This window comes from Salmo salar, chromosome ssa08 (genome assembly GCF_905237065.1).
Source record: "Salmo salar chromosome ssa08, Ssal_v3.1, whole genome shotgun sequence".
Classification (NCBI taxonomy): Eukaryota; Metazoa; Chordata; class Actinopteri; order Salmoniformes; family Salmonidae; genus Salmo; species Salmo salar.
The window spans coordinates 14,273,430-14,287,410 of record NC_059449.1 but is presented as its reverse complement, the minus strand read 5'-3'; the positions used below and the strand labels follow the sequence as shown (position 1 = coordinate 14,287,410).

The window sequence follows — 13,981 nt, the reverse complement described above, 5'->3', positions numbered from 1 at the left end:
AAGGCCAAATAGACTAGCTCCTGTAGACAACCTCTGTGTGCTCAGATCTAACATTACGAGGATACATTTAAGGTGAGGTCACTCTTCCACACCCTGGCAGAAGGCCTCAATCTGTCTCCATTTGTAATCATCCTGCAACAACCTATCATTTCCTTTCCTGCTGAATCAAGGATTGTTAGTCACATAGAAATAGAATGAATAGATTCTATGACTATTTTCTACAGGTTGTTATTCAAGAAGACAAATTCTGCTCTGTGCTACATCGTCATCCTAGACGTCATCATCAAACAGACACTGTGACGAGGTTTTCAGACATGCTATAAACTTTAATAGACATATAGATATTTCTGAAAAGAAACAAAAGATAGCCCTAGGTTTTATTTACAATACATGATCAAAATCAAAATCGTCACATACAGCGGCAAAAACAATTGTAGAGAACTTAAATAACTTTGTTTGCGTAACTACTTAAATAATGAAAACGGTTACTCTATTTTATTCACACCACGCCGTCTCAGCAGCTAAAATGCAAGTTTCACATTAAGTGCTAAAATTATAGTATCGACTTTACAGCATGAGTTCCATTTGACGCATTATAGACCAGAGAGAACACTGGCGAGACAGAGGTTCAACAACTGCTGTCATTGAGGATTCAGAGGAGAAAACAAACAGAGAGAGAGAGAGAGAGAGAGTGAGAGAGTGAGAGGAATTGGAAAACCCTGAACACTTCTAACCATGCTTAGAACGGGAACTCAAAACAAAATATGATCATAGAAATAAAGACATTCCAATTGTGTGGGGGGCAGGCACTTAAAGACAACATTGGCACAAGATGTAAGAGGTTGCTTTGCTCGTTGCTGAACTACTGTCAGGAGACTCAAGATTAATATGGTATCAAGGAATTTGCAATGGCACTATATCAAATGAACCAATCCTGATCAACCTGTAGATTAGTGGCATTATGCGATGTGTTTTATACCGTCTTCTGAAGAAAGACAACACAGATGGGCTCCAACATAATTAGAGTCTTTTTTTTAATTATCGTTTGGCTCGCCGAAAACGGTTTTGATTCCCGGCTTTGAGATGAGCAAGGTCTTCTTTATGCTGTTCATTTGTTAAGGGATCACAGTTCACCACAAAGTGGATCAAAGAAGTCTGGGTTCATACTTGACACATTTTATCATTCCATCTGTGTTATCTGAACGTCTCACAGTATGTAGAGTAGAGCGTCTGGTGTGAAACCATCTTTCATCTGATCTACCTGGAGGAACTCTTCTCATCCGATTGTGAACAGGCTCCAATAAGTTGGTGGCCTAGCGAAACTCGGGTAATTTCTAAAACAAAGACCAAACACCGACCGTTACGCTGCAGTTGAATGCCACAGACAGAGGCGTACTACGGGAAGGAAACACAGAGAGACCCTTGTGTTGTGTCTCAGTGATCGGTTCCAAACTCTTCCATTCAGGTGTAGACATGCATGGCCTTTAACACACGGTGCTGATCTGTACTGCACATGTCGCTGTGTGTTTTTATACAGTGGAAAAACACTGCATACGTTTTGTGTTAGCAAAAAAAAAAAAAAAAACATGATTTATTTTAAGCTTAATGCAAAACCACTTTCTACAAACACCGTCCTCTCCCATACATTATCACAGTTAAAAAAATAAACCCTCCTCTATCAAAACAATAGTAATGCTATATTATTTAGCAAGGCTAAGTAGTACTTAGTTCAGCTCTTTATGTATGAAATATACATCAGCTTCTGTCCCTTTATAACTACCACTGAAGTTGTGTAGCGAGTGTGTGTGTGTGTGTGTGTGTGTGTGTGTGTGAGAGAGAGAGAGAGAGATTAAGAGTGAGATTTGACCTGCTGCGTGCCACTGTGTTAGTGTGCGACAATGTCACTGCTGTAGGACACCGTACTAGTCCCAACATAATCGTCTGCCCTTGATTGTGAAACACAAAAAATCATTACATTACAGTGCGTGGAGTTGATGACTCCATTTCAAATGTATGAAACTGGCGTTGACATTGGGAGTGCAAAGCTACGAGCTCTATCCTAACAATGTCATAGGCTCTGTCCCTAATGGCACCCTTGTTCCGTATGTAGCTCACTATTTTTGACGTGGGCCCATAGGGCTCTGGCCAAAAGTAGTGCACTATACGGGGAATAGGGTGCCATTTGGGACACAACCATATAAACTCTATAGATCTATAGATACCTGTTGAGTCCAAAGACACTCATTCTTCAGCTATGGATCCATTCTGTACATTGGCAGCATGTCAAGTGAGCGATGAACAACAAATCTATACCGCTGTATCATAACGTAGCTTTTTCTATGAAGATGTGCCCACAAAACATCACCCGGAGAGAACAGTGGGTCAAAATAACAATAATCATTATTATTACTGTGACATTGGTCTATTGGTCGTTCATATTAGTGCCTTTAGACAATATAGTACAGGACTCTGTATGGGGCTCTATACACGGCACAGTAAGATTATCAGAAACTCTTCAGTCAGTGTCAGTATTATTGCATTGCTGATGCTGAAGAGATTGGCATGTTCATTTAAAGGCTGTATATAGACTGTGTTTTGTTGGTGAAGGCAGACCCAAAGCTAACCCTCAGTATTCGGCTGTCCACTCTCCAGTCCCGGGGGATAACTTATGTCACCACGCCTCCGCCCGCCTCGCCGTGTTTCAGCTCAGCCGACTCCTCTTCGCTCTCTGTAAGGCTTCAGTCAAAATGGCCGCTGTTTTTTTGTTGTTGTGTGGAGAGAACGCGAGGGGGTCTCCCTCTGTTCTCAGCAGGGGTGCAGTGCTAATATCAAGTCATCTGCATGGGGGTTCCAGAGTGGGAGAGAGAGAAGGAGAGGAACTTTCTCCTGGAGAAGAAGAGTATAAAAGAGCTTATGTAGCCACAGTGGAGGTCCAACCATTAGACCATAGACGACGATTGCCATGCATTCAACCATCACGTTGCTGTGTCTGTCTGTGTGATGGTCTCTGGAGGGATGCTTGGCCTGGATGCCTGGTGTACGTAGCCTACCGGAGCTTATGGGCAGGAAGATGACCAGAGTCGGTGTTGACGGGGACAGGGTACGTCCAGTCAGGGGGGTGTGTCTCTGGGGTGAATCACGGAGGAGGGAGGCTCTGCTTGGGTGGTTGAGTAAGGGGGCCCGGGGGAAGAGGGGGGTTCCCCTATACCATGTAGCTAGTGAGGTTCAGCAGGTACGAGGTCATGTCTATGATGTGGTCCAGGATGCCGTCCTCCTCCTGGTCGCTAGGCATGCCCCGCTCACCCTTCTCACACTGGGCGCCCGAGTAGCCGCTCTTACACAGGCAGTTGTGGGGCTCAACACACACGCCACCGTTACGACAGGCCGGCTCGCATTTAGCTGTGAGAGAGAGAGAGACAGAGAGGATATCTTGACAAGCGATAACAAAACATTAATAAACACGTTATGTGGGTCCACTATGGATCCAAAGTAGTCTATTTGATACATATAAACATTACTCAAGATATACAGTAGAATTCTTCACATTATTGTGTAACTCTTGTTATACAGTAGGTCTCAGCTACTCTGCAGAGGGTTATTATGTAATGTTATACTAATATCCTAGGTTATGGTTGAACACTTCAAACAGCACTTTTCTCTGACTCACCCACTCTGCAGAAGGGTCCCTCCCAGCCGGTGCTGCAGCAACACTTCCCGGTGGGGGTACAGTGTCCGTTCTTACACTGCCGTGAGCAGGCCGTTCCCAGCAGCTCCGGGGCCTCCACCTGTCTCTGACACTCCTTAGGGACCGCGGGCCTGCAGGGGCCACACAGGGAGGGCAACGGTCACACACTCTAAAGGCTCATGCGCACTGTTCTGAGGCATTACATACGGATATGTGGCCTTTCTTTCACACACCATATTCTCACACATACACACACACACACAGAGGCAGCAGCAGTGGTGCCATAGCAGCAGAACATTTAACTGGCTCCACCAGAATGTGCCTTTACATAACATTGATGTGATGGAAAGGAGTCATGGAGGGAGAATGAATGAATGTTTGAGTACGGACAGACTCTGTGTGTGACAGGGTTCTTTCTGGAATATTCTGTTTCTGGAATGTTGTTAATGAGTTTTTGAGTATAATAATTCATTTGGATCATCAGAGGTTGGGAGGCTGGGGGAATGGTGGACTGACTGAATGGCTGGACCAGGGTTTTATTTCCACTGAGGACATGTGTGTGTGTGTGTGTGTGTGTGTGTGTGTGTGTGTGTGTGTGTGTGTGTGTGTGTGTGTGTGTGTGTCTAAGCCACCGGGAACAGGCCACCGGGAACAGCCATTCGCTGCTGCAATTCAGCATGACGCGTTCTACGTGATGGAATTCAAATGTGAATTGCCTGTTGGCTTGTGTGTGTTTCTGTGTGTGTGGATGGGGCCAAACAGCATCGACTAATGAGGCAAGACAAGCCTCAGCCAGGCAGTGTATTGACATATCCATCAGGCACTCACACACACACACACACACACACACACACACACACACACACACACACACACACACACACACACACACACACAGTGGTATGGAAAACAGAGAGCCTGGTGGGAGTGCTGTGGAGTGGTCAGTGCATGTGTGTAGAGTCTGTTATGATGATAATGATGCTGGACTCTCTGCCTGCCGGACTCTCTGCCTGCCGGACTCTCTGCCTGCCGGACTCTCTGCCTGCCGGACTCTCTGGGCGCTGTAGAGACCTAACGCTGTAGATAAATAACGCTGAGAGAGAATGCTGTAGAGATAATGCTGTAGAGACATCTAATGCTATAGCGAGATAATCCTGGAGAGAATATAATGCTGTAGAGAGATAATGCCGTAGAGAGATAATGCTGTACATGGATAATGTTGGTGAGAGCTCTAATGCTGTAGAGAGATAATGCTGGGGAGAGCTCTAATGCTGTAGAGAGATAATGCTATAGAGAAATAATGCTAAGGAGATCTAATGACCAATGGACAGACAGGAGCCACAACAGAATGTGATATTGGGGTCTGGTTGTGAATGAACTGACTTACTGACTGTGGTTGGTTAGTGCTCAAAGGAGGGGCTCCTGGCCTGTGTTGTGTGTGTGAGTGAGTGAGTGAGTGAGTGAGTGAGTGAGTTAGGGGGTCCTAGTCAGGGTTCTGGGGGTATGTGAGTGGGGCGTCGGACACCGTGGCTGGGAGAGTGTTGTTCTGACAGCCACATTGACTGATGGCAGTCCCGGGGCAGTACCAGAGCCTAGAGGGGGTCTGTAGGGGGGTGGAGGGGTGGGGGGGTGGGGGGGCGATTCCCATGCTCCGCTCCCCTCAGCACCCACCCAACCCTGTGCCTTTTCTCATCCACACTCTGGGCCTTTGTTGTGACAGGCTGCACGTAGTTAAAACTGAGAGAAGGAGGGACAGAAAGAGAGAGGGTGGGAGAGTGATGGAGTTGGGAGAAAGAGACCAGGGTGAGAGAGAGAGAAAAGGGGGACAGCTAGTCCCTGGAGGATTGGGGTACAACACTGTTAATAGTGTCAGGCGGGCAGGGGTCAGCCACGGCTATTGCCCCTCATCAGTTTGTATTAGTGCCATGGGTGGCCATGGTCCCGGGTGAAAACAACACCTGCCGGAGCGCCACTTGACAAAGGCAGCTGGGTCAACAGGCACTGTGGGAATGTATAAACTCGGCGAGAACACTTGCATAAAACACAGACTGATGAAGACTGATAATTTAAAGGAGGGCTGCTTATTAGTTTGAGTGTCCACGGGGCTGGGCCGGGCTGGTCCCAATGATTTATATATACACTAGATGACTAATACGGGGCGCTGTTTTGAAGCCCCCTGAGCCTCCATCGTTGTAAAAAAAAAATTGGAAGCTTTAGAAATGCATTTATTAATGTCTACATTCGCTTTTTGCCACATTCATTCTATTACAGACACCTTAATGCATCATCTTAAATTATATTATGTGAGCTAAACATAAAAATTTAAAATTAAAAAAAATATAAAACATAAAGTATATATATTTTTTATTACTAATGTTACTGTCCCCGCTACAACCAAAAAATACTTCAATACATGTAATTTTGAACTTAAAACATTTAATTGAAATACTGTAGAATTCCATTAATTCCTATGGAGGACTGCTCCTATTGGGGAGGGCCAATATGGCCGACCGGTGGCTTCAAAAACCTCTCAATGGCCAATGCATATCATCAGCCATCTAGTGCTTGTATACATTATTGGCTGGTTCCCAACACTCTTAGAAAAAAGGGTTCCAAAGGGGTTCTTCGGCTGTCCCCATAGGAGAACCTTTTTTGGTTACAGGTAGAACCCTTTTTGGTTACATGTAGAACCTTTTTAGGTTCCATTTAGAACCATCTGTGTTCTACCTGGAACCATACAGCGTTCTTCAAACGGTTCTCAAATGTGGACAGCTGAAGAACCCTTTGAGGTTCTAGATAGCTTCTTTTTTTCAAAGTGTAGTCCTAGTGGCTGAATGGAGGAGGGAGGCGGGGTGGTGGTGGGGGGGGGGGGAGGGATGTATGGAGCTCTGCTTGGCTCAGCTGCCTCCCTTCCCACCTCCCCCTTTGTTCCAGAACAGGAGACATCAGCCAGGGACCATATGCTGAGCCTGATCCCTGATCAGCTCCCTCTTATTCACAACACAGCCCTCTTTATAAGATCTCACCGCCTCAAAAGTCACCCCAGATCAAATCATACAGCTGATTGATATAGGGGATGCTATTAGTGAGGGATACTCTAGCGACTATCAGATTTATTTCACTTAAAGCTTTGATAGTGATGGGTGACTGGTAGCCTGGGAGTTGGTGGGGAGGGCTTTGGGAAGGAATGTGTTGGGGCTATGTGCTGGGGCTTGCTTGATTGGCATGAGGTGTATGTGAGAAAAAAGCCCTGGAGTGGTGTACATTGTGCCTCCCAACAATGGCTAAATCAAACGGCCCAGTGTGAGTCCTTTGGCTGTTTTGTCATCCGGCTCCATTGTTTGGGGGCTTCTTTGTGGCTTCATCCCTTGTTTTAATTGTGTCAGAAATGTACTGTGTATTGTAGGAGCCAGGGCCATTCAGTGGAGCAGCTTTGTCAAGGGCAGGACCACAGTAGTGCAGCAGCAAGATTTAGGAGGGACATCTGAATAAAGGAGCTGGCTTTTTTTAGCCAGCATATCGGGAGCTGGGAGCTATCTTACAACACACACACACACACAAACACACACCTCCCCCCCCAGTACTTCCTGTAATTTGTGACTTCCATAGTGACTTCATAAAGGAGGTCCCAGAGCCCTATTCTCTGTCCACTGGGTCTTCTCAACCTCTTTACTCAACACAATTCAATCAGAGGACTGCACCTGACTCAACTAAACCCTAAACTGTGTGAAAAGTATATTATGACACAGGATAACCATTTCCTCCCTCTTCGGACAAAAGCCTGTTTAGATGGAAAGACCAAAAAATGTATTACTGTTATCAGCAGGAGTTCTTACAGTTTCAATGGTCTCGCTACGAAAAGGATTTCTCCCCCATTCAGGTTCCAGACGGAATGGTGAGGACTGGATAGAATTTGGTTTTGAATAAAACGTGGCTCTGTCCCTTCCATTCTTATACGCGATAAACAACCTGGCAGTTACATACTGTACAGCTTTACAATGTGGCCATTGACAACCCCCACATAACCAACCCACCCAATACCTGGAGGCTGTGTTTGTTTGTGCCTCTCCTCTCTCAAGGAATGAAGCCTCCTCCTCTGCTTCTAAATGGATGTTAGCACCAGAAATAAATACAAGTGTCTCTTCTCTCTCTCTCTCTCCCATGGGGACCTGAGATAAGACATATTCAATGAAGCATTGCATGTCTCAATCAGACATTATACTGATCTAATTATAGAAAAGAGGGGAAAAGGAAAAATGAAAAACAGAGCTGAAACCCGTTGAAGCCTTGGGGAAGACAGCATATCGTGTGTGAGTGTGATGCATATGGACTAGGTTTCAATCCCGGGCAAGGCCGCAAGGTATTTTTAAACAGCTCTGTCTCCTTCCACAGTAGAGCCAGTAAACAATGCCACATGATCCTACTCTGCCTCTGTGTTGTATATTTACAAATGAAATCTCTCTCAGTCCAGAATTTCCACGGCAGTGTCCACATGGGACAGACACAACATATAATGATGTTACTGAGACGCATGGTGGCCTATTTATTATTGGACGGTACCCGACTGACAAACAAATACCTACAAATGAAGTCGGCGCGCTGCCGGGACGTGTGTTTACCCCAAAACATTGCAGAGGGGTTTAGGTGATTTTCCTCTTTCACTCCCCTCCGCAGTCTCCTACCTCCTAACGCCCCCCTCCTCTTCCCCAAACATACATGTAATGAAAACACCATGTGGGTGGATGGTGGATGTTGTGGGACCCCCGGACCACCACAGGCTCGCCTCTCAGAAATACAAGTGTTCTGTAAAGGAGGAGGGTGAGGGGGCGCCAGGTACCCCAGGAGGGGTAGAGGAGGACGGGTGGCCCACCAGACGTGATAACGCAGCAAGGTCAGAAACATTAGCTGCCCCCTTCCCTCCCCCTCTCCATCCTCCCTGTAACGAGATACTAATAACGAAGTGAGTGAGTGTGTGTGTGTGTGTGTGTGTGTGTGCGCGTGCGTAGAAGCCGGACTCCCAGCACCACACAGGCCACTATACAGACTAAACAAGCCCAAAATATGGGTGGAAAGAATTGTTGTTTGGGAAAAATGTGTCCATGCCAAAAAACATAAATAAAACGTTGTGCGGGGCAGCAAGGGGCCCGTAGAAACATCTGTGTCGTAATTAATTGTGACTTGGTTGGTACTGTTGTCACCTTAGCAATAATTCACCAGGGATCTGTTTCTATTGTCCCACACAGGTAAGCACACATACACGCAAGCACACACACACACACACTCCAATAAAGTGAAATGGACTTAAGGAAACATTATTCTGTCGCCTTCCTGGACTTAACTCCCACTGTAAGCCCAGTGAAATGTTTTTAGATGCTCCACATGCCTCCTTGCCAACTTCACTTAAGCTGAAGAACCTAAACCTACATGAGGATCTCGAGTTCTCCATTCCAGTGTGCTGAAAAGGGGGACTGGATGATTTCTGGGTGGCTGAGGGTGGAAAGACACAGCTTGATGAGCGATTGGTTTGAATTAGAAAGTGAGAGGATCTGGTTGTGTTCAATGTAATTTCTCATGATTCAGACTATATATGAGTGACATTCAAGGCCTACACATGTCTCAGATGTTGGCTGCGGTGGAGGGGGACTTCATACACCCCATGTACGTACCTCCTGGTGTGCTGGGAGAAATGTTTTTCACATGTACTAGGGTTGACGCTAACACCATTTGTTAAAGATTCATGATTATCGAAAATATTGAATAGAGTAAAACACATGGTAAAATGTTTAGCACGCATACAACAATGATTAACAGGCACCCATCTCCTCTAGTAATATTTACCACCAGGAACTCCAGCACATTATCAGCTGTGTGCCACCTGGATTGTTGGGACGCAGCGGAGCACATTGTTGGGACACAGCATCCCTTCATTAAAACCCAAACCACCAGATATTCCAGTCACATGTAACAAATCCCTCCCTACGACTATGAGGAAAACATTACCACTCGTCGACAGGTGCCCTCCGTTCTCTTTAGGAGTGTATAAGCAGCCCTGTCAAACGCTACGAAAATACCCAGCGAGCCACGTGTGCTCGCTCTCTCTCTCTCTCTCTCTCCCCTCTCCTCACTCTCTCTCCTCTCTCTTTCCTCTCTCTCTTTCTTCTCTCCTATCCTCCCTCTCTCTCTCTAACAGGGCCCGCTGGTAGTGCTGGTGTTAGAAACGGTATGCTTACTCTCCAATTACCACGCTGAGATTTGTGTTGGCCGGGGAACCGGCCGTTGTGTGATGATTTGTTTAAGGGGATAAGAGCCCTGGTGTGTGCGTGCCTGTGTGTGATGTATTGGAGAGGTGTAGAAAACAAGGGATGGAGGGAGGTATGACGTTCCCTCTCCCTGTGAAGTTGTGATCCTGCACTGCCACTATATCTGCTGTGTGTAGATATATGGGCAGGCCACAGACACACATGCGCGCGCACACACAAAGAAAGTTGTGTTCTTTACCTTTTAGGGTCCACTAGCTTGTAGAGCTTCCCACTGTGTGACTGAGCCATGTTTTTACTGGTGGCAAGGATGTACACTTCACCTGGGGGTGAGGAGAACAGGGGTTACATGGGAAATGTAGTCCAGGCATCAGCCCTATCTAGAGAGAGCAAATTAGAGAAGAGAAAGTGAGAGCGAGAGAGAGAGAGGGAGAGAAGAGAGAGAGAGAGAGAGAGAGAGAGAGAGAGAGAGAGAGAGAGAGAGAGAGAGAGGGAGAGAAGAGAGAGAACGAGAGAAAGAGAGAGAGAGAGAGAGAGAGAGAGAGAGAGAGAGAGAGAGAGAGAGAGAGAGAGAGAGAGAGAGAGAGAGAAAAGGGCAACCAGTTAAGAAGCCCTGTTGCCACAAGAAAAGGGCAACCTGTGAAGACCAGCATTGTAAATACAACCCATATATTTATGTTTATTTATTTTCCCTTTTGTACTTTATCTATTTGCACATAATTTGATATTTGTAATGTCTTTATTCTTTTGGAACTTTTGTGAGTGTAATATTTACTGTTCATTTGTATTGGTTATTTCACTTTTGTGAAAGTTCACTTGCTTTGGCAATGTTAACATACAGTTGAAGTCGGAAGTTTACATACACCTTAGCCAAATATATTTAAATCAGTTTTCATAATTCCTGACATTTAATCCTAGTAAAAATTCCCTGTCTTAGGTCAGTTAGGATCACCACTTTATTTTAAGAATGTGAAATGTCAGAATAATAGTAGAGAGAACTATATATTTCAGCTTTTATTTCTTTCATCACATTCCCAGTGGGTCAGAAGTTTACATACACTCAATTTGTATTTGGTAGCATTGCCTTTAAATTGTTTAACTTGGGTCAAACATTTCGGGTAGCCTTCCACAAGCTTCCCACAATAGGTTGGGTGAATTTTGGCCCATTCCTCCTGACAGAGCTGATGTAACTGAGTCAGGTTTGTAGGCCTCCTTGCTCGCACACACTTTTTCACTTTTTCAGATTTTCTATAGGATTGAGGTCAGGGCTTTGTTGTCCTTCAGCCATTTTGCCACAACTTTGGAACTATGCTTGGAACCATTGTCCATTTGGAAGACCCATTTGCAACCAAGCTTTAACGTCCTGACTGATGTCTTGAGATGGTGCTTCAATATATCCACATCATTTTCCTCCCTCATGATGCCATCTATTTTGTGAAGTGCACCAGTCCCTCCTGCAGCAAAGCACCCCCACAACATGATGCTGCCATCCCCGTGCTTCACAGTTTGGATGGTGTTCTTCGGCTTGCAAGCCTCCCCCTTTTTCCTCCAAACATAATGATGGTCATTATGGCCAAACAGTTCTATTTTTGTTTCATCAGACCAGAGGACATTTCTCCAAAAAGTACGATCGTTGTCCCCATGTGCAGTTGCAAACCGCAGTCTGGCTTTTTTATGGCGGTTTTGGAGCAGTGGCTTCTTCCTTGCTGAGCGGCCTTTCAGGTTATGTCGATATAGGACTCATTTTACTGTGGATATAGATACTTTTGTACCTGTTTCCTCCAGCATCTTCACAAGGTCCTTTGGTGTTGTTCTGGGATTGATTTGCACTTTTCGCACCAAAGTACGTTCATCTCTAGGAGACAGAACGCGTCTCCTTCCTGAGCGGTATGACGGCTGTGTGGTCCCATGGTGTTTATACTTGCGTACTATTGTTTGTATAGATGAACGTGGTACCTTCAGGCATTTGGAAATTGCTCCCAATGATGAACCAGACTTGTGGAGGTCTACAATTTTTTTTGATTTTCCCGAAGAGGCACTGAGTTTGAAGGTAGGCCTTGAAATATATCCACAGGTACACCTCCAGTTGACTCAAATTATGTCAATTAGCCTATCAGAAGCTTCTAAAGCCATGACATAATTTTCTGGAATTTTCCAAGCTGTTTATAGGCACAGTCAACTTAGTGTATGTAAACTTCTGACCCACTGGAATTGTGATACAGTGAATTATAAGTGAAATAATCTGTCTGTAAACAATTATTGGGAAAATAACTTGTGTCATGCACAAAGTAGATGTTCTAACCGACTTGCCAAAACTATAGTTTGCTAACAAGAAATTTGTGGCGTGGTTGAAAAACAAGTTTTAATGGCTCCAACATAAGTGTATGCAAACTTCCAAATTCAACTGTATGTTTCCCATGCCAATAGACCCGTTAAATTGATATTGAAATTGAGAGAGAAACAGAGAGAAGAGAAGAGGCCCTGCTCAGGGTCCCTGCAGCGCTGCACTTGCCATGGGACTTGGGAGAGAGTGAGTATCACGGGACAACTGAATACTCCTGACTGGAACCAGGCGAGTCATTTAATGAGGAGCAAGCCCACAACACGGCTCCATAAGAGGACAAATTGTAAACATGTGTCAATGGGGCCCTGTTGTGGGAAGCCAGCCCAGCTCAGCACAGCCCTCCACCATTCGCCTACCCCCGCCCCATTTACAAATCATGAACAAAAGCAAAAATCTTGAACTAACACCACGCCAAGATACTGGCAAGTCCCATGGTTAACCCTGTGTGCCCGCTGTATGCCAATATGGATAATTAGTTTTCTGCAAAACATGAGCTCACAGTGAGTCCTTTTGTCAAACGGGGATACAATGAATTGGGTTCAGTGGGTTTGTTGATGTAGCGAACCTAACCTCACCTAAGATGGTATGACTGGCAGGCTGGTAAACAATAACACAGACCAGAAACATTCATCACCAGGTGGCCAACTACATGTCATATCAGTAGGCTCTTTGAGGCCTGGTGCTATCGTATGGAAATGACCATATAATCCTTCAGGAAGCAGGGAGACTTTAATATCCTGCTGCTGGAACGTGCCATGGAGGAAAGGTGACACGGCGGGAAGGGATGGAGGTATTAGTTTCCCTCACACAGCGTGTGTGACCTCTGTTGGTTTTCTGGTCCAATATCATGAATATCACTCGAATAACGGCTTGAATTTGAGACTCCGCCGACGTTTTTCCCCTCACTTCCTAATCTCGGAAACTCAATTGGAGCCGTCTTGTTTCTAAACCCAACCGAGTGGAAACATGTTGAACATTGACATCTCACTCCAGGGATGTACTATGTAAATACATGTACCATTGTTCCATATACAATGCCCCAATGATTCTGAACTAGAGTTTTCCACAGTTTTGACAATCTGTCATTGGGTGTAAACACGGATTTCAGGATGGCTTGACACTCTGCAATCTATCTACTGCATCCAGACCCTTTGTTGACAAAAGCTTTCACTCATAACATCAGCTCAGATGTAGAGAGACACCCAGAAACACACAGAAAATGCCATATAATAATGTGGCTATACATGTAGGGGCCAGTCTTTAGACTAGAGAGAGTTGGGTTAAATCCCAAATGGCACTCTATTCCCTATTTAGTGCACTACTTTCAACAAGGGCCCATAGTGCTCTGGTCAAAAAGGACTGCACTATATTGGGAATAGGGTACCATTTTGGAAACAGCCTTTGTGCTGGTTCTACTGACCTAGTTGGTCCTCTCCGAAGCCCAGGATATGTCCCACCAGAGCGGAGCCACAGGAGCTGCTGGTCCCCAGACACAGAGCTTTTTCCTGCCACTGGTCCCTCGCCGCCGCTGAGCCCTTCTGGAGGATCCGCAGGTTCCTGAAACGCACACATACGCACACACACAAAAACACAGCACAACATCAGCACACTGTTACAGTAATGCTAGCATTAAGCACAGGTCAGGGGTCAGCAAAAACGGCACATTGTTTCCTTCCAGGTCACAGCACAACAGTC

The 13,981-nt window shown here is 45.5% G+C and overlaps 1 protein-coding gene across 1 annotated transcript in view; it reads right to left on the bottom strand.

The window, feature by feature from the left end:
• Window positions 1-305: 305 nt before the first annotated feature.
• Window positions 306-13,981, bottom strand: part of LOC106610218 (hedgehog-interacting protein) — a 44,805-nt gene continuing 31,129 nt past the window's right edge. Inside the window, exons 10-13 of the mRNA XM_045722765.1 lie at window positions 13,707-13,843; window positions 10,184-10,265; window positions 3,668-3,816; window positions 306-3,399 (exon numbers count right to left, since the gene is read on the bottom strand). Coding sequence (XP_045578721.1) covers window positions 3,203-3,399; window positions 3,668-3,816; window positions 10,184-10,265; window positions 13,707-13,843 — 565 coding nt within the window. The 3' untranslated portion in view covers window positions 306-3,202. The remainder of the gene's footprint in view (window positions 3,400-3,667; window positions 3,817-10,183; window positions 10,266-13,706; window positions 13,844-13,981) is intronic.